Genomic DNA, 18,968 nt, shown 5'->3' on the forward strand with positions numbered 1-18,968 from the left:
GTCGATTCCAGCTGACTGAATGGACGAAGGCGAATACGCCCTGGACGTGTCATCAATCCATCACAGGCCAAAACTCAGAGAGACAAATAAATCCACACATACTCATATTCATTCCTGCGGGCAATCCAGAGACACCAGTTAACCTCAAGCACATGTTTACTGTAGGAGGAAACCGGAGGAACACACACACACACACACACACACACACACACACACACACACACACACACACACACACACACACACACACACACACACACACTCACACACTCACACTCACACACACACACACACACACACACACACACACACACACACACACACACACACACACACACACACACACACACACACACACACACACACACACAGAACATGCAAACTCTACACAGGAAGGCAAACAATCGCAGACCTGAACCGTGAATTTTCTTTACATGAGGTAAGAGCGCTAACCACTACACCTCATTGCCCAGTCCGGAAAACACCGGCAGAATTTCTAGAATCTTAATAAAAACCTAAAGATTATTTGTGTTTTTTTGTGTTTTGTTTTGTTTTGTTTTTTTATGGGATCAATGGAGAATGCAGTTGGTCCAAATCAGCAAAAGACTATCATATAAAATACAACCCAGTCAGTATCTGTGAATTCCAAAAGCTAGTCTTTAAATAAATGTAAGTCATTTACAGTAAATATCTATTTAGTATCTCTCTATTAAAAGTCTTCACCAGATCCTTCCAGAGAGGTTCACCCTGCTTGTGTGACGACATGGAGACACACTTCAGTGCTGTGAGTGCAGCTTCTGGCTAATGCAAAGCATAATAAGATAAGATTGTCAGAGTTGCACTGTATGGGATGGAGATCTGGCCCTTCTCCCAAAGTCCTGGTAAAATAAATGTTGCACGCTGACAGACAGTTTGGCTGACCCAGTTTAGATAAATTCCAAAATGTAAATGAAACCAAAGAGGGCAGAGAGTGGTGAGTGGGAGAGGGGCACACAGGTTTTCAGACTGAAAGCTCTCTAAGTAGAGTTTTCTTGCAATGTTTTAGATAAGCTGGTCTTTTTTTTTTCTTTCTTTTTTTTTTTTTTTACATCATGTATGTGTGAGTCAGCTGGCTTGTCTCGGTGCGGCCTCGCAGACCTCAGAGTGCTTCTCACCTCGGCAGTGGTCATAGTGCAGCCCTTCCTGCACATTCCTGGGTCTGTGGAAGATAATTGCTGTGGTTTATGAGAGGGAGAGGCCCTAAAGAAACACTTCCACCAGACCTTAGTTGTTTAAGTTTTTGCTTCTGCTTCAGACTCGGGGACGGAGTCCGACTTCTCCGGTCCGATGGTCTGCCGGTCCCCTCCGGAGGTTGACGTCCATCAACTGTTGTATTTACTCCTGTGATAAATTGAAAGAGTGTGAGAGTGCAGTACAGAGTCCAAGCTGCTCGTTGAACACTTCCAAGTTTCTTTTAAACTAAACCTTTCTCTCTTTGTTTTCCTTTCACCCCAGAATGGATAACATCTAAATTCTAATCACTGCACTTTGAAAGCAGCTCATTGTCTGCCAGCAACTTATTACGTGACATACATGCAAAGGGACCTGGCAATGTTATTGTTGTACTTTGTGTGAGGCATTGTAAAGCTGCGCATGATTATTTGAATGGGGGCCCACATTTCTGGTCTTCTCTCACACGCTCCTCTTATTAACCCTCCTTCAAAGTTATTGATGTCTGTCTGTTGCACAGTTTGAAAAAACAAAGCCCACAATCTAGAACCACAATATAGGATATTATCAACAAAGGTGCAACACTGGGAAGGCCTGCCGGGAATAAAAGACCAGGACACAGACGATCCTTATTAAGATAGAAGTTCATCAAAAGAAACAGAAGCCTTGACCTCACCTAAACAGAGAGTTTGATAGAGACAACATGAAACCGGACATGAACTTGAACATAGATATCAACCTCAACATGAACTGAACGGACGAGTGCAAGTTTATGAGTTAAATCACCATGAACAACCCAAAGAATCACAATGAGTCATGGGGGGAAGATTAAGCAGAATAGTAGCACCCATGGAGATATAAATCAGGACAATTTCCATAATCAAATACCAGGTTTTAATGTTTTAATATCAGATGTAATCAAACGTTCAGTTCATGAAGAATCAGACACAGTGAAGGTAAATGTTGCATTTAGTGAATACATGATATGCTGCATTGATTCATCCAACTTTTTATACAAAGGAACTATAAACATTGCACATATATGAAACACCAATAGATCATTTTCAAGACGCAGCCCGCTCTTCTTAGAGCACCTCACCAACCAGACATGAGACATGACCAGCATATCGTCCAGCAGTGAGGTTGTGACCGACTGAATGGCGCCGCCCTCTACATTTAGTGAGAATGAAACAATGGGGGGAAAAAATCTCTTAAGCTCTTTTTCGGGTTTGTCTACTTTAGGCTACTGTAGAAATATCAAACATGTGTCACTTCATCCGTCCATCTTTAATGCCCAGTTATGTTATGGTTGCAGTGAAGTCACCAGTCCTTCACGGGGCAAACAGTGAGCAGGCAGGTACACACTCACGACTGCAACCAGTTTGTGGTCACCAAAGAGTCTTTGCATTGCTTTAAAAAAAGCCCATAAATTACAGGGAGAACATGCAAACTCCAGAAGGATGTGGGGCGGCTGTGGCTCGGTTTGAAGAAATGGCCGTCTCTCAGTTGGAGGGTTGCAGATTTGCTTCCCTATCACTCCATGTCCACATGGCAAAGTGTCCTGAGGCAAGACACAGGATGGATCTCGTGCCTTGCATGGCAGCCACAGCCGTTGGTTGCGATTAATAAAGTATTTCTATTCTATTCCATTCTGTTCTATTCTATGTGCCTCCACTTTAACCACTACCATCCATCCAATCTGAATGAGGGACGTTTTTACTGTGAGAGTGCAGTACGAACTACCAATTGCAAGGAAAGTTAAACCATGATGAACACAACAGGATTTTATCATTAAAAGAAAAGTAGTTATTAATTACATATTTCTATTTTTCTAATAAATGTACTCCTACAAACTGCAGCATTTAAAATATATCTATGATTAGCTTGTTTTTTTTTTTACTTATAACCACAAAAAATAACATTTTGAAGCTCAAGCTTGCAGATAAATCTCTTCCAGTGGACAATATTTGACCTTGAATGTGTAAATCACACTTTCAGAGATGGTCTGTAACACAAATTATCTGAAGTGTAAGTAAATCAGTTCCCAGGCATGATTGTTCAAAGAGTAATTCAAAGTTTCCCTCAAACTGCCTTTGACCAAACCCGAAGAGTCACTGTTTCGGATAATGAAAGGTAATTTTACTTCTTCTTTTTTTTTTTCTAAACAGTTACAGTATCATTTTACCTAACTGCTCACAGAATAAATGCAGTCCGTGTGGTTTCTGGTCCTTTTCAGTTTTACATAAGTGGCCACTGGCAGTGAATTATTTCATGAAGCAGCAGTTTTAATGAATGTGAGAAAGAAAGTAATGACTGTGTGGTTTCTGGCCTGGTTTGTAACTGGTTGAATATCACAGGATTTCTCTCTCTTCGCTGTTCAGTCGCTTAAATTCACATACGATTCCTTCTGATTTGGCTAAAAAGAGCCACTGCTTTCCCCGTTGGTAACATTTTTGAAAAACGTTCTTATCATAATATGTCAGAGTGATCCAAAAGTCATTTCATTTTCCGGCTGACAGATAACGTCCCATCTGTCGTCAGTTTAACATTCATGTTGTGTAATGACACTCTTAAAAGCCTCATTAAGTCCACATATTATTTTTTTCTCACCCCTGTTTTCAGTGGACATTCCTTTAAAGAGCGTCGCATTGAGGCAGATAACACAGGTGCATGCAAGAGATAAAATTTTTTTTTAAAAAGAATTCATTGCAGTGATGATATTGCAGGTCAGTTATGCATCTTTTCATCCATCCGAAGTTTGAACTGTTTGCATGAATGTGAAGAATTACAATAAATGGTTGTTTTCGCTGTTTTTTCAGTGCTTCTGCACTTTTTAGTTTTATTTTTTTGGCATCCAGTACTTATTGCTGTGCATCGTGTCATTACTCCTGTCAATCATCTTTTTGCAGTTGTGCCACACAACACTTTGTGACTTAGAGACGGGTGTGTTCACGTTTTGATGCCCTGTGTCATCCAGACCGCTGACTGCTGGGACATGTGTCTCATTTGGGCTGCAGCAGCGAAGCACTGTCAGGAATGCAATGGCCTGACATGTTGCATGTAATTAAACCGCATTGATAAAAGATGAACTGTTGCTGCTGGTTTCTGCTGCAGCAGTGGGCTGTTGGCATGCACACACTCATACACACACACACACACACACACACACACACACACACACACACACACTCTCATGTGTCCACCCACACGGTCTCACGCATTGTGAACACACAGCAGCTGCACCTGGGAATTTTGGCTTATCTACAGCACATTCACAATTTTCATGCCTCTTTAAGGATGCAGAGGGAGAAAATATGACAGGAATTGCAGGCTCCTGTCATCAAGTGTCAAAAGAAAGAGTTAGAAACGCTGCAAAAGTGAGACGAGATGATCAGCATTCATTAAACTTGTCAATTGAGCGATAGCTCATGATCACGGTAACTAATATACTGATGAATTTTGGGGGTAAATTGAGAAAAATTTTGACTTATTCAGCAAATCTTCTTTTGCACTGATATCAAAACAGTCAAACAGGACGTCCACGTCACTTGTAGTATGTTGACCCGGACTCCTTTTTCTTCTCAGTTGATGCATCATTTGAAGTTCATGAAGTTGCCGTCCTCTTCATGCCGTGCACCGGCTCGTCGGCCACTGAGAAGCTTGTAAATTGTTTTGTTTTTTGTTTTTTTCATGGGGGGTTTTTTCCTCTCCAGTGTGTTTATTGGCCTCTTCTTCCTCCTCCTCCCATCTTCCTCTTTCATAGAAGCTCCACACTTTTACTAACCTCTCCCACTGAGATCACTTGGCTCTTATTGTGTTCCTATGTTTGTATCCTGCTACAGTTAGAAGTCATGTCAGCATCTGCTCAAATACATTTCCAGGAGGACTTTCCAAGAGACATGACTGGATGTTTTTTCTTTGTAGAATGCCAGTGATTTTGAAGGTTTTATTCCCACTTTCTGTGTGCAATGTCTGGTTTAATAACTGTGCGTTGAGGAATGTCACCGTCCTCTTTTAGTAACTCTACATTGAGACGTGTGAGAAATTATGTGTGACTGCAGCAAGAAGGAGCTTTTCTATTGTTTGTCTTATCCACAATAATATGAGTGTGGGCGTTTTATGAAGCAGTAAAAGTAGATATTTCAGGCTAAACTGTGAGGTTTGTCATGGATACACAGAGCTTTGCCTTAAAGCAGCGGTTCCCAAACTTCTTTTTTTTATATTTTCTTGGAGCTTCACCAGAAGGGCTGGGGACTCTCCAATCTCTGATTTGCCAAAACAATACAGTGAAGCCAAACACCTCACCAACACACAACAGTAGGGGACTCAAAATAAATGAAAGGGGCAGTTTTCATCAAGCCCTGCAGAGCCGGATAATGAGCCATTCATTTGAATCTGGTGTGCTGGAGCCAGGGGACATGCACGAGTTTTGACAACAAATCACCCTGCATCATAAGCAAAGATCCTTTAATCTACCGAATGAAGTGAAGTAACGGAGTGTGTCACTTGATAATCCCGCCATAAATTCAACAAAACTCTCTTTTGTCTCTCTCTTTGTGCAGCACTTGGTCAGATAATGCTGTACGTGGATGGGATGAACGGCCTTATATCTCACAATGAAACGGTCCAGTGGCTCTACACCCTGGTCGGATCCAAGGTAAAGATTGTGCACATTAACCTTTATGGGATTGTCATATTGTAGATATACCGTACAAATCTACTCGGCTGTCGCATATGGGCTCTGACAAAGCAAATAAAGTGAAGCACTGCTTGGTCAACACTGAGGAGATCCTCTTGTCGTCATGGACACCTCGGCCCTCTAGTGGCCACATTGTGTCACTTCAGCTGATGATAGAAGTCTCTTCTCTCTTTTTCCTCTGCTCTTATGGATGTCTTTTCTGTCTTTCTATGTAAATACTTCTATAATATTAGGCATGTGATTTAATTATTAATATACTGCCATATCTATCATATGTGTACAATTTATAGCAAGTTTCATCTTTGCTTATCCTGTCATGGAGCAGATCTGTGCAGTAAATGAATTAACTTAGAATAACACGTCCCTTACAATCCCACTTATTTTGCAAAACATATAGTTTAATTATATTATTTCTTTCTTATTTTTTGTTGTGTCCATTGCTGAAAATAATTGGCCAGTCTTAGTTGGTGTTTTCACCCTCTGTATTATGCACTTTATTTATGCATATTGGTTTGTTTGTCTGTTGTCAGATTATGTACAGTTTGTTCCAGGGAGCCGTCACTCAATACTTCTTATCAGAGCTTGTAGACCGGAAAAGGGCTTTCACACAATAATCTTAAAGCTGAGAATCCTCTCGTGGCAGGAATAGTCAAAGAAAAGACATTAACCTCACAGTGAAAATGATGTGTCGTATCCCCAGGACCCAGTGATGTTTCTGTTTTAACAGTTTCTTTTTCCTCTCTGCGCAGTTTCGTCTGGTGGTGAAAACATCCATGAAGCTGCTGCTGGTGTTTGTCGAGTACACCGAATGTAATGCCGCCCTCCTCATAAAGGCTGTGAATGCTGTGGATACCAAGATAGGTAAAAACAAAAAAAAGAGGATTTGGCCTGTGGGACACTTTACACAACTGTCACAAATCCAATTTTTTATATATGAATGGCAGAACGAAACACTTTCAGAGAACATTTCATTCCTTCTTGTCTGTCTTTGCATACCTGCATCTCATACCAGCTACAGGTTTCTGCTCCCCAGTAAAAGAGCTAAGCAGTAAAACTTAAGAGCTGCTCAGTTGTCTATTTCATACCTCTGCGTGACACTGGCATAGGAAGTCCTTCTTACTGCCGGGTACTGTGGCTTACGGCAGGGCGCTGGTCACTCGTGTGGAGGGGTCAGGTATCCGTCTTTCTCAGCTCCGTCTTTCCCCATCACTTCTGCTGTTGCGTAACGAGAGTAAACATGATCTCCAGCCTCTGGTAAGAAGGAGATGACGCTGACCTCATGGCTGCAGCACAGAGGTGCTCCTTTCTTATTGGAGATCAAATCACTACTGTCCGGATTTTCCACCGCCTCTCGCCTGAAGGCAGACGACTGTCTAGAAATGACCGGAGCTACAATATGACGCGGCAGTTTTTTAGTTTTTTTTTTATACTTCTTTCTCTTGCCGTGCAGTGGAGCTGAGCCAGTTCTTTTTGCTGTGTGATGAGCAACTGGATTAGATTGGATGTGTTTGGTTTTGTTTGATGTTAAAAAAACTATTCTTGAAAGATGGGGACTTTCTGCTGTCGTTTTGTTTGGACTGTTTCACACAATGTCTCGCATGCCTTCCGGTGACACAGGTACAAAACTGTGGTCAAACGTCATGGAGATCCTGGATGAGAAAGATGGTGTGGACACAGAGCTGCTGGTGTTTGCAATGACGCTCATCAACAAGGTGCGTGAAAATGCTGGGTAGTTAGTGGTTGTACAGAAATGACTTCCGCTGCATTACCACTGCATGTTTGTTTTGATTGTTCAGACTTTCATCAGCTTCTGGAAAACTTCAATACAAAAGCATTTTTGACAGAGTCTTAAGTTGCTAAAATAAAAATTGAACTGAGAGAATGGCTTGGATCTGCTTATAATATTTTCATGCTATGAATTGTTTTTGTTGAGGAAAATTATCATTCTGATTGAAATGCTATTGATTATTTCTATTTATGTCAGACTACCAATTGACATTAGTTTTCCTTCTGTTAGACAAAATATAAAAAATTGAAGAAAGACAAACCCCTGTAAACCTTTAATCGTGCTTTCTTGTTTTTGTGTGTCAGACTCTGGCTGGCCTCCCGGATCAGGACTCCTACTACGACATGGTGGACGATCTGGAGGAGCAGGGCATTGAAGCCACGGCTCAGAGACACCTGAGCAGGAAAGGAACCGACCTTGACCTTGTCGAACAGTTCAACATCTACGAGGTCAGCAAAACGTCTTTTCATTTCAGGGGCCACATACAGCCCTTGTCAGTAAAACAATAGCATGTTTTCCTATGAATAACCGAAAATCTTTCTTATTGTTGTCGTGCTAAGAAAAGGAGTACAACTCGATACATGAAACATGAAACGCTCTCTACTGCAGCCATTCTGAATTGTCTGGAAAAAAGGAAGTTAGCGCACACTGCAGCATCTCACTGTAATGTTCAGTTCAGTTCTGGGTCTGAGAGGTGCATTCCTCCTTCTCAAGTTCTTTATACAACCCGGGGCTGCTGGAGCCGAACGCAGCTGGACACCCAGTACACCTTGGTCAGGTTACCAGTCTGTCACAGGAGAAACCCACACTCACATTCACACCAAGGGCCAATTCAAAGTCCACAATGAGCAGTGGGGAAAACCTACAGGTGGATCTGGGAAACTCCACAGAGTATGAAGCCCAAGCTGAACGTTTACGGTGCGTCTGAACACGTCTGCATTATTTTATTCCACTTTCTCTGCGTCTGTGACGCAGGTGACCCTTCGGCACGAGGACGGCGACGATGAGACCCAGTTGCCCCCAAGTGGCCGAAAGGACCGCCGACGAGCCAGCGTGGGCGGCTCTCACGAGAGGCGAGGCCTGGAGAGGAGGCGCAGCCGGAGACATTCGCTTCAGAACGGCAGAGGCCACACCTCTGCGCCCACGTCTCCCATCAGCCCCCACTCCCACGCAGGTGGCCTGCTGCCGTTCGGCGGCCAGCGGGTGGAGGACATCAGTGAAAGGTGAGGAAACGACCACACCGAAGCAAACTCGTGCATCCATTTCAGCCTGGTGTTTTTTAAAGCATGAGTTTTATCTGCAAGTAAAAAATGTTACACGTTTTTCTTGGCATCACTTCATTTCACAGGAATCAGCCAAACTGCAACTGTCTTATAGTCCAGTCTTGGATAGATATGTCAATTCCATCCTGAGTAATTCAAAGAATGGTAAAAGTCAGACTCCTGCTGCAAAGTTGTGACGTTTAAATTAATTTTCCCACTCTGGAAGAAGTGGCCCTGTTTCTGATGGAAATAGGAAGCTTCTGTGTCCACATGATATGAGCCATCGTCTCTCTATCCTAAATCAGACTTCCTAAGAGTGACATGTTGAATGTACAAAATAAATCCACGTGATACAGACTTCAGAAGACAACTGCTGGTAATTCTCACTGCAGACAAATTGCAAGCATGCATATTCAGTAAAACTCTAGAAAATCAATAGTTCTCTTGGTATTCTGTCAATCCTGAAGTCACTTTAATTGAGGACAGTTCTAGAACAAAAGCAGGGCTTTAATTTAATACTACAATTAACATAGGGTTTTTTTGTGTTTTTCCAATCCGATATTCCCGGTAGCACTCGGATTCTTCAGGTTTACTTAAATTCAATCCAGCGGGTCATTCGATACCAGACGAGCTTCTCTCAGTCCACCGCAGGAAATTCGAGCCGCCTTTGAAGATCACAAATTTTCCATATCGTTAATGAAATCCAGACAAGCGAGCGTCATCCAAGAGGCAAACCGGCCTCAGTTCAACCGCACACGGTATCTCCTGCAGGCCTCACGTGGGTGACTCGGTGAAATCTTGGTGAAGTGTTTCGTGGTACATTTATTTCAATGCTACAATCGAACCTGAATATAGTTGTGGCTGTCACATGAACATATCCATTTGAAATGTTTTGAGACAACCTTAAACCAGTGTTTTGAAACATACTAACATCTCATGCATGCTTGTGTCTCTGCTCTGCGGTAATAAGTCTAACACTTTATTTAAAAATCATGTCTGTGACGTCTCTCAGCTTGTGTGTCCACGTTTCTTCATCGTCTGCTGTGTGGTTTCATGTTGTCTCTGTCCAATTTCTCTCTCCCCTCGCCTGCCCACATCTTCCCTTTCCTCCCTTCAACCCTCAACCCCTCCTCTCGCCACAGAGAAGAGGAAGAAGAAGAGGAAGGGGAAGAGGATGATGAGGAGGAAGAGGCAGATGATGAAAGTCATCCAGTTACTGAGTCCTCTAGACAGGGTGCTTGCAGGTATTTTAGGAAAACTAGTCTCAACGATACGGTTTTCCCCATTTTCCTCCACACAGTTTCTCCCACATTTCTCTTCCTGTTAAAGGTTTAATTCTCTTTGGGCTCCTGCTCTTCTGTATTTTGTCGTCCTAGTGTGGCTCCAGCTGTAGCAGGCTCTCCTAACATGTGTTTGAACTTAAAGTGTATGGCCAACATCCTCCCTAAACCCCGTGACCCTGAAGGGCAGAGAGAGTATCGCGGCGTCAAGGCCAGGACGTCGTCTCCTGTGTCCGTCGCACCTCAAAAGAGGACCTTTAGTCCTTGGTGTGTTCCTCTCAGCCCACCTGACTTCATGTTCTCTGCACCCCCTCAGTGTCAGTCAGTCAGTCCCCCCCCCCCCCCCCACATACACTGTTTTCCCTCCCTTGGAATCAGAGCCAGGTGTGTTTTGCTGCTGCAGAGGTAGAGGTCAGGAGCTACGAGCTGCACCTCATCTATTTCTGTTCCCTCCAGCTCACGATGCATCTCAGTGTACAAACAACAACATCCTCTCCCCCACTGCTGCTTGTGATTCACCGTAGATCACTGTGACCCCGCCAAGCATTTTAAAAAGACAAACACACTTAGTAGATTTAGTGAAATGTGTTTTTGTTCCGGCAGCCTTTTGATGTTAGACATACTTGCAGTTAATTCCCCTCTGACTTGTTCATCCTTTAAAATTTAGTGTGTTTTTTTATGTTTGTTTGTGTTGTTTCTACTGACCAGCAATTAGTTTGTTTCCCTTGGAGAAAAAACATTGTTATTTTTGAGGAAATATAAAATTTTGATTGAGTTCATGGGACATTATCCTTCTTTTGGCTACATACAAAATGTCCTACACATATAAGAATTATGGGTAACTACCTGTGGGTGAAAATAGGAGTAGTTTAGTTTAGTTTATTTTAGTTCATTCATTGACAAAAGAAAATAAAATAAATACAATTATTCAATACAATACAAAACAAAACAAAAATGACCAAAGTTATGAATGACAGGGATCAGAAAGAAGTATGAACTGATATAATTAAACAACTGTGTGTCACTGATTGCGTTTTAATTTACATGAAGAGAAAAAAAAAGAAATTATAAGACAACCCACAAAGCCACACAATGTTATGATAATGACTTATGGATAGTGATTCATAACATTAACAAGCTCTACTTCTTGTAATTGATTCAATAAATGTATTATTATGGTGGTTTCCACCTTTAAATGCATACATTTAAACATTTACAGAGTAAATGTTTTTGTTGTCTGGTTCAAATTCCAATTCCAATAGCTGGGTGTCTGAGATTTTCAATACAGAAGAATAATTCACTGTCTGAATAAAAAAATATATATATATTACTTCTCCTCCTTGGCCCAGCATGTGTTTTTGATGTTATTCAACCAGAATGATTAACTGATTTAGACTGGACAAGAAATATAACCTAGTAAAGCTTTTATATGCTTTTCTTTTCTTCTTTTAATAATTGCACTCAACGAGTAAGATAGCCAGAGATCTCGTCTTGCACTTGTCTGCTCTCTTGTGTTGTGGTCTTGCAGCCCTCTCACCTAATAACTAACTAATTGTTTTCATCTTTGGAGTGGGTGACCTGACCTTGTTTCTCACTTTCATCTTCAGTCTGACAGATTCTACATCTCCTCCCTCTCACACTCCTAGAAAGCCCTGCTGGGCAGAAAGGTAAGAGTGAGGAGTTAGAAAGTCAGGTGTAATGAGATAAATGATGTTTCAGATAAGTGCTGAAGACGTATCTCAGTCTGAGCATCACGCCACACATTCTGAGCTGATGTTCAGCCATCTGGTCGTCTTTGACTTTTTATGGGCTTCTATCTGGAGAGAGAAAAAGCACTTTTCTTTCTTTTTTGCCTTCACAGAATCAGTACCAGTGGCGCTCCATATCCCGGTAAACCGCAGACTCCAACATCGCCGACCCATCGCTTGACGCGCTCATCACCTGCCACACCAGAATCCAACAGGTCGGCACATACCAACTGCTTATATTTTCACAAATGTGCAAAGATTCTCACATTTCTTCGTCCTGCAGACCTGCTTTAGGAGGCTTGCTGACGTCGTCCTTCAGACAGCATCAGGAGTCTCTGGCTGCGGAAAGAGAAAAGAGACGCCTGGAGAGGGAAGAGCGGCTGCAGAGAATCGAACGAGAAGAGAGGAACCGCTTTAGGTGAGTCTCTCCATAGCTCTCAGACAAAACACAGCATGACTTCACATCATCGAGGATGTACTGCATGATATCTTTACTCTCAACCACATGCAGCTGTCCAGTGAATGAAGACATGGCGGTTAATCACAGGTGGTTGCTGGCACGATTCAGTCCGAATGTCCACAAATCTGCCATGAGTCTAGGATCAGCTCGGCCGTCTTTTATGAGCTTCATTATACAGCAAATACCGAATTCTGTCAAGAAGCAGATGGTCTGCTTTTCTGTCATGTCCAAGCGCTGCAGTTTTTTGGTCTATTAATGGTTGCATGGATAGAAATGTCATGTTTTCATCCAATGAAATCGTTTAATCTCCTCTGTCTTTGTCTCCCTCTGCCTCAGTCGAGATTACATAGACAAACGGGAAGAAGCACGACAGGCCAGAGAAGAAAGGTGAGAGACCGACACGGGGTGGCTGTAACCGCTGCAGCTATGAGGATGCTTTGAGATCCTTCACTGAAATTAACAGCAGATGTAAAGAGAGCTGCACGCGGCCTCAGGGTGAATTATAGGTGTCGGGGCCCCTTTGGGCCTGCTTGCCATTAAGACATCCCGAAGATAACAGAACAAGTGTGTAATTGTGTTTTCGCATGCATGTAGTTCAGACTGTATCTGCGTCCGAGTGACATAATTTATATTTATTTTATGCCCTCGCCCATTTCACCCCTGTGAACCAGACCATGAACTTCTTTTACGATATGTGCTGAGTCCAGAATGTTCTTCAACAAGATTGTCTTGTTATTGAAGTCTCTGGGTAATCAGATTGTAACTCCATTTTTCATAATTACTCTGGTAATGTGTGTGTACGTGTGTTGTAAAGATGTATAGATTATTGTCAAACCATTAAAGTTTGTAATTGAATGCAATTAAGTGTCAGTTATACATTTGCATGTATATTTACAGTTCTATGCAAAAAAAAGTTTATAAAAATGCTACAAAGATTGCTCTTATTAAATAGTTAAAACAATTCAGAGTTAATAAACAAATACAAGCAAATAAAATCAGCATTCAGCTAAATAATTTTGCAGGACAAATGTCTAAGCAAGATTTTTCCATCTATTCCTTTTCTTGTTCTCGCAGGTACAAGGCGGTGGAGCGGCTCGCTGCCGAGGAGTTTGAGCGAGAGCGTCCCAGAGCGCCCCCACGAGGACGCACGGAGATCACTCTGTGTTTGAGTCCTAACCCACCCAGCCGCTCGGCATCGCGCTGCACCACCCCGTCATCTGTAATATCTCATGAAGACACGGTCGCCACTGCACAGCAGGCAATGGGTGAGAGGAGCTTTAACGCACAGTCACTGCAGTACAGTCGCACACTGGACACTGAGAGTCTGTTAGTGGAAATATTCCACTGAAATGAGCCTTGCCTGCAGGAAGGAAGCACTAATACTCAGTAGTGTTTGTGGGTTAACCTGAGGAGTTTTTTTTTTTTTAGGTTTGCTATTTTATTCACACTATAAACTCACAAAACTAATCTCTCTTAAAATCACAGGTCGTCACTGACTGAAGCCACAATTACAATTAATATTCAAACATTTGATCTGCATTTTCTTACCCAATTAGTTTATGTTTTTTGTGGAGGAAATTCCTGCTTTCACTTTCCATTTTTTTAAAAAAGGAATTGCCATTGTTACATTTGTTTGTTTCTATATCATATATCTCATGATGGTAAATCAAATGCCTTCTAATAACTTGTAACTACTAGTTTTTGAGCGTATGTGGTACTTTTCTTTTTACAATCAATCAGTAGTTTGTAATTGAGCAGACATTATCAAAACTCTACTCCTTTGAAAATACTGAAATATTTCTGAAATATTCTCAATGTTATTGATTGTGTGTGTTTGTTTAGAGAAGGGGAGATGGAGGTGAAGGTATTTATGCAAAAATATCTAAAGGTTGTACTTTGAAAACGGTCTAATGAGGTTCAGATTAAACAGCCTCAAAGATTTAAAGATATATTGTTGTTGCTGCAATCACTGAAAATAAGATATTTTGTAGTTTATCGTTTAGGAATATATTTCTTTGGTGAGTTGATTTTGATTATTCCTCCTAGCCATTATGGATTTGCTTGGAAGTTGTTTCAATTCTAAACAAAGATTATTTCCTAAATACTATGTAATGATATGAGTCAAACTGGACTTAATTATTTGCAATAACATTTTTTTCTCCACATTGTTTGGATTTCTCTTCCAGGAACAGAACAAGTTTCGGAGCCGACCAGAAGTGAAAGTCCGGCAGCAGACTTATCCCAACCTCCCCCCGCTCCCCCCTCTGACCCAGACAAATGGCGAATGGCCACAAAGTCCGAGACGCAGGATATCACCAAGGCCCGGTGTCAAGAGGAAGTAGCGGCAGAGCCGACGTTAGACGAACAGGAGGAGACAGAGGAGGTGCAAGAGACCCTGGAGCATCAGGAACAGTGCAGGGATGAGGCAGCAGCGAAGCAGACTGAGGTAACTGATGAAGCGGAGGTGGAAGTGGAGGAGGAGTCGGAGAAGGAGCAGCCGGCGGAAAGGGACGTTGAAGATAGCGTACTGTTAAGTGAGAAGGAGAGACAGAACGAGGAGGTGAACGAGAAGGACAATTGCTCTGCGTCCAGCATCTCGTCTACGAGCAGCACTCTGGAGAGGGAGGAGCGGGAGGAGAAGCTCACCAGCGACACTGAAACAGGTACACCTTCACTCATTCAGCTCATTCGTCTAATTCCTTCAACCTGCTGGTGTGTTTCTCTCACCTTCGATAAATTGTTCCATCAGGCCAGTGGACTCCGTGCATCAAAGAGGCAGATGTGGACAACCAGTGCAACAAAATTCTCAACAGCAAGCGCTTCATGTTGGACATGCTCTACGGCCAGAAGGCAGCCGCGGAGGACGACGAGAACGTGGAGGAATCGGAGAAGGAGAAGTGTAAGTGTGAGAAGGAGAGTGACGTCGGTGACTCTGTGGCCAGCCTGGCCAGCAGGATATCCACACTGGAAGCTCACAGGCAGGCCAGAGAGGACAATGTGAAAAAGATGGAGGTGGGGCATCTGGACAATCAGGGCAGCGTCCGAGCAGTGGCGGAGAAGTTTGGAGATCTGGTCAAAGGCCTCGCGTCCCCCCCTGAGCTGGAGACGTCAAAAGATCAGCAGCAGACGGACAGATTATCGCCGGCCGCCTCGCCGGCCGGACCCCCAAAGAAAGAGTCGGATCACATCTGGGACCAGCTGCTGGCGACGCCCAGGGAGCTGCGGATCAAAGAAATGGACTTCACCGACCTGCGGGAGGACGACGACATGGACATTTTAGATATGGACACTGTGACGGGGTCACATGACCTGACGCCACCCCTCCCCCCGCCACCATTCAGCGCCACCCTGCCCCCGCCGCCACCTTTATTCGGGTGCCCGCCGCCTCCGCCCATCCTTGGCAAAATGATGCCGCCGCCTCCACCGTTCATGGCCCCGATGCCGCCGCCCTCGCCGCAGCTGAGTCGGGGGGAGGCACCTCTCTTTCAGAAGAAGAAGAAGACCATCCGTCTCTTCTGGAACGAGGTGCGTCCGGTGGACTGGCAGTGCAAAAGCCACAAATTTTGCAGGGAGTCTCTGTGGTCCAAACTGGACCCCGTAAAAGTGGACACGTCCAAGCTGGAGCAGCTGTTCGAGTCCAAATCCAAAGAGCTGCCTGTGACGAAGGTAACGGGATGCTGCACTGCTGCACTCAGCGATATTACAAAGTTCTGCACCAGGTTTAAAAATCGCACTTGTTTCAATTTTCCTCTTGTAACTTGTGACTTTTGGCTTTGTAGCATGAATCGTCAGGAACCCAGTGAGCCAACTGACACATTTTTGTGATTTTACTGAGGACAAAAGGGAGCACGTGAAACAATGAGCTTTTATTGAACAAAATATTTGCCACAATTCCAATGAAATATTATAAAACAGGATGTTTATATAGACACAATTTGAAAACAACATAATTAAATACATAAATACAAATGGAATTGTGATGTTTGACAGATGACAAATTAAAGCATTTATGTATTTATTCAATCATTTAGACCGCACTTGCATATTAACCTGACTGCTGATTTTATACTGACCGATTCACCAACTTACTGCGTAACTTACATAGTGACTGAGTTACTTCCCAACTTACTTTAGTTTATTAACTTACTAATTCACTTCGACACCGGCTTAGACACCTGTAATGATGAGGAAATGCTTCAGCGCCTAAATAATCCGATTGTATCCTACAGAAAGCAGCTGTTGATGGCAAACGACAGGAAATCATAGTTCTGGACTCAAAGCGCAGCAACGCGATAAACATCGGCCTGACCGTCTTACCTCCTCCGCGCACAATCAAGACGGCTATTCTCAACTTCGACGAGTATGCACTCAACAAGGAAGGCATTGAGGTGAGTCGTCTCAGGACTCGGTCTCCATGATTGCATATATCTGAATCTGTCCTGTCTGTATTGGAGGTGCTATCAACTTCTAAGCCTTCGAATCCATTTTTGAGGCTGTTTGGGTCCAAAATAAACACGGTTTTCTGGGGGTGATATATACCGAACACACCAAAATACACAAGTGGATTTCCTCATACCAGAAAGATATGTCTGAGGTTGCCCGTCATGTTGACATATCGCCTGTTTTTTCTGGCCGGACGGCGAGCTGTCGGGATGTTTTCATGTGATTAATCACAAGTGATGATTACAGGTTATTTTCAGCTTATTTTGAAAAACCGCGCGATTTGAAGGACTTCACATGAGCAGATAATGTTTAGTGTTGCATTCCTGTGGTGTTATACAATCTATAGTTTTCAGAGCTTCTCCTTGAGGTTGTCCTCAGCATGGAGGAGTGTTCCTCCCCACCTTTGAGGTATTTTTCTGCCAGACAACAAAAGTGAGGTTGAAAGTTCAGATGTCACAAAAATTTTACAAGAAGACTGGAAACAACTTCAAGCTCCGAATGTCAGCCTCAATTCTCTTGATGTGTGATTTACTCATGCACATTCGATGTAAAAAATGTTTCCCTGGTTGGGAGAAAAGATTTGATATGTTTGATGAATAATCCTCTAAGCCTGTTTCTCTCTCTCTCTCTCTCTCTCTTCCCTGTCGTAGAAAATCCTCACCATGATCCCGACTGAGGAGGAGAAGCAGAGGATCCAGGAGGCTCAGTTGGTCAACCCTGACATTCCCCTGGGCAGCGCCGAGCAGTTCCTGCTCACCCTCTCCTCCATCACAGAGCTGTCGGCTCGCCTGCAGCTGTGGGCGTTCAAGATGGACTACGAGCTTATTGAGAAGGTCAGACACATTCCTGTTCCCATCTAATCGCAGGCAGACACGCCGGTTACATAAGCACAGTGTTTACATCACAGTGCATCGACATTCCACTAAACTTGGAAGCAGGTCAATATGATCACCTAGTTTCTCCAGGATGTGAAACGACACTATACATCGTCGGATCTTAACTGTGAATTTAATCATCGGTAGGACATTTTACAGTATTTATCACTGAATAGACAATAGAATAACACTTATGGCATTCATGTTTTTTTTTCCACAAATCTAATTCCGCAAATCTAAAAGATTTTGATTGAAAAAGACAAAACAATTGATTACAGCAGGGGTGTCTAACATAAGGCCGGCCTACTAAACGGTCCTACAAGAAGCTCCAATCCGACCAAACCACCAAGCAAATTGGAAAAATCTCAAAGGAAACATTGATTTGTTAACCAATTCATAAGCGTCACAAACACGACACAACACTCAGACCCGAGCGCCTGAACTAAAATGTTCAGGCGCCCCTGGATTACATGAAGAAATAGCATTCGCATGTCAAAGAAATTTCACACTCAAAGTTAGTCTTTTTACTGATTATTAGCATTACTGTGATATTGCTCCTAATAAAGCTCACTAAAGATTACATATTACAGCTTGTTTCTAGTCTTAATATCTGCTGTTTTACAAAGGTCTGTATCCTTCCCTACCTCACTTTGTCCTTTTTGTTTCCACACCAAGATAAATAGCAGTTTGGCTTGAAACCTTGTTTACAAATGTTTACAGATGCTGTCATTGGTTTGCATGGGATTGATTGCTTTGGGATTTTGAAGAAGCACTCATACATTCGCTTTCCTCAGAGATAACGCAAAAGTAAATTTACGACGTAATGTGTTTATGATAATAAATCTATTCATTTTCTATAACGCTCAGTCCAGTACAGGGGGACTATGGGAAAAAGCAGATAGACTCTGGACAGATGGCCAGTCCATCACAGGACAAACACAGAGACAGAGAAACCAAACACACTAGAACATTCACACCAAGGGGCAATTTGGGGTAAATTAACCCCGTATTGATATTCGGGGTTATGGGATATACCTGTTTTTAGACTGCGGAAGGAGTACATGCAAATTTAACACCAAAAAAAAAATCCTCCGATCAATAAAGAAATCCAATACAAAATGTAATAAACTCCCAACATATGAGAAGCAATACACCTTGTAATTGTTCAGATGAGAATTCATCAACTTCACAAGCAAACACATAACA

The 18,968-nt window shown here is 42.8% G+C and overlaps 1 protein-coding gene across 1 annotated transcript in view; it reads left to right on the forward strand.

Annotated features, from left to right (window-relative positions):
* fhod3b (formin homology 2 domain containing 3b) overlaps nt 1–18,968 on the forward strand; it is a 91,655-nt gene that overhangs the window by 63,601 nt on the left and 9,086 nt on the right. Inside the window, exons 6-20 of the mRNA XM_080471271.1 lie at nt 5,772–5,866; nt 6,658–6,769; nt 7,526–7,620; nt 8,000–8,143; nt 8,670–8,917; nt 10,099–10,200; nt 11,844–11,903; nt 12,098–12,199; nt 12,268–12,402; nt 12,781–12,831; nt 13,519–13,709; nt 14,631–15,107; nt 15,194–16,110; nt 16,674–16,832; nt 17,538–17,720. Coding sequence (XP_080327397.1) covers nt 5,772–5,866; nt 6,658–6,769; nt 7,526–7,620; nt 8,000–8,143; nt 8,670–8,917; nt 10,099–10,200; nt 11,844–11,903; nt 12,098–12,199; nt 12,268–12,402; nt 12,781–12,831; nt 13,519–13,709; nt 14,631–15,107; nt 15,194–16,110; nt 16,674–16,832; nt 17,538–17,720 — 3,071 coding nt within the window. The remainder of the gene's footprint in view (nt 1–5,771; nt 5,867–6,657; nt 6,770–7,525; nt 7,621–7,999; nt 8,144–8,669; nt 8,918–10,098; nt 10,201–11,843; nt 11,904–12,097; nt 12,200–12,267; nt 12,403–12,780; nt 12,832–13,518; nt 13,710–14,630; nt 15,108–15,193; nt 16,111–16,673; nt 16,833–17,537; nt 17,721–18,968) is intronic.

This window comes from Lipophrys pholis (assembly GCF_963383615.2).
Source record: "Lipophrys pholis genome assembly, chromosome: 9".
In the NCBI taxonomy this organism is placed as follows: Eukaryota; Metazoa; Chordata; class Actinopteri; order Blenniiformes; family Blenniidae; genus Lipophrys; species Lipophrys pholis.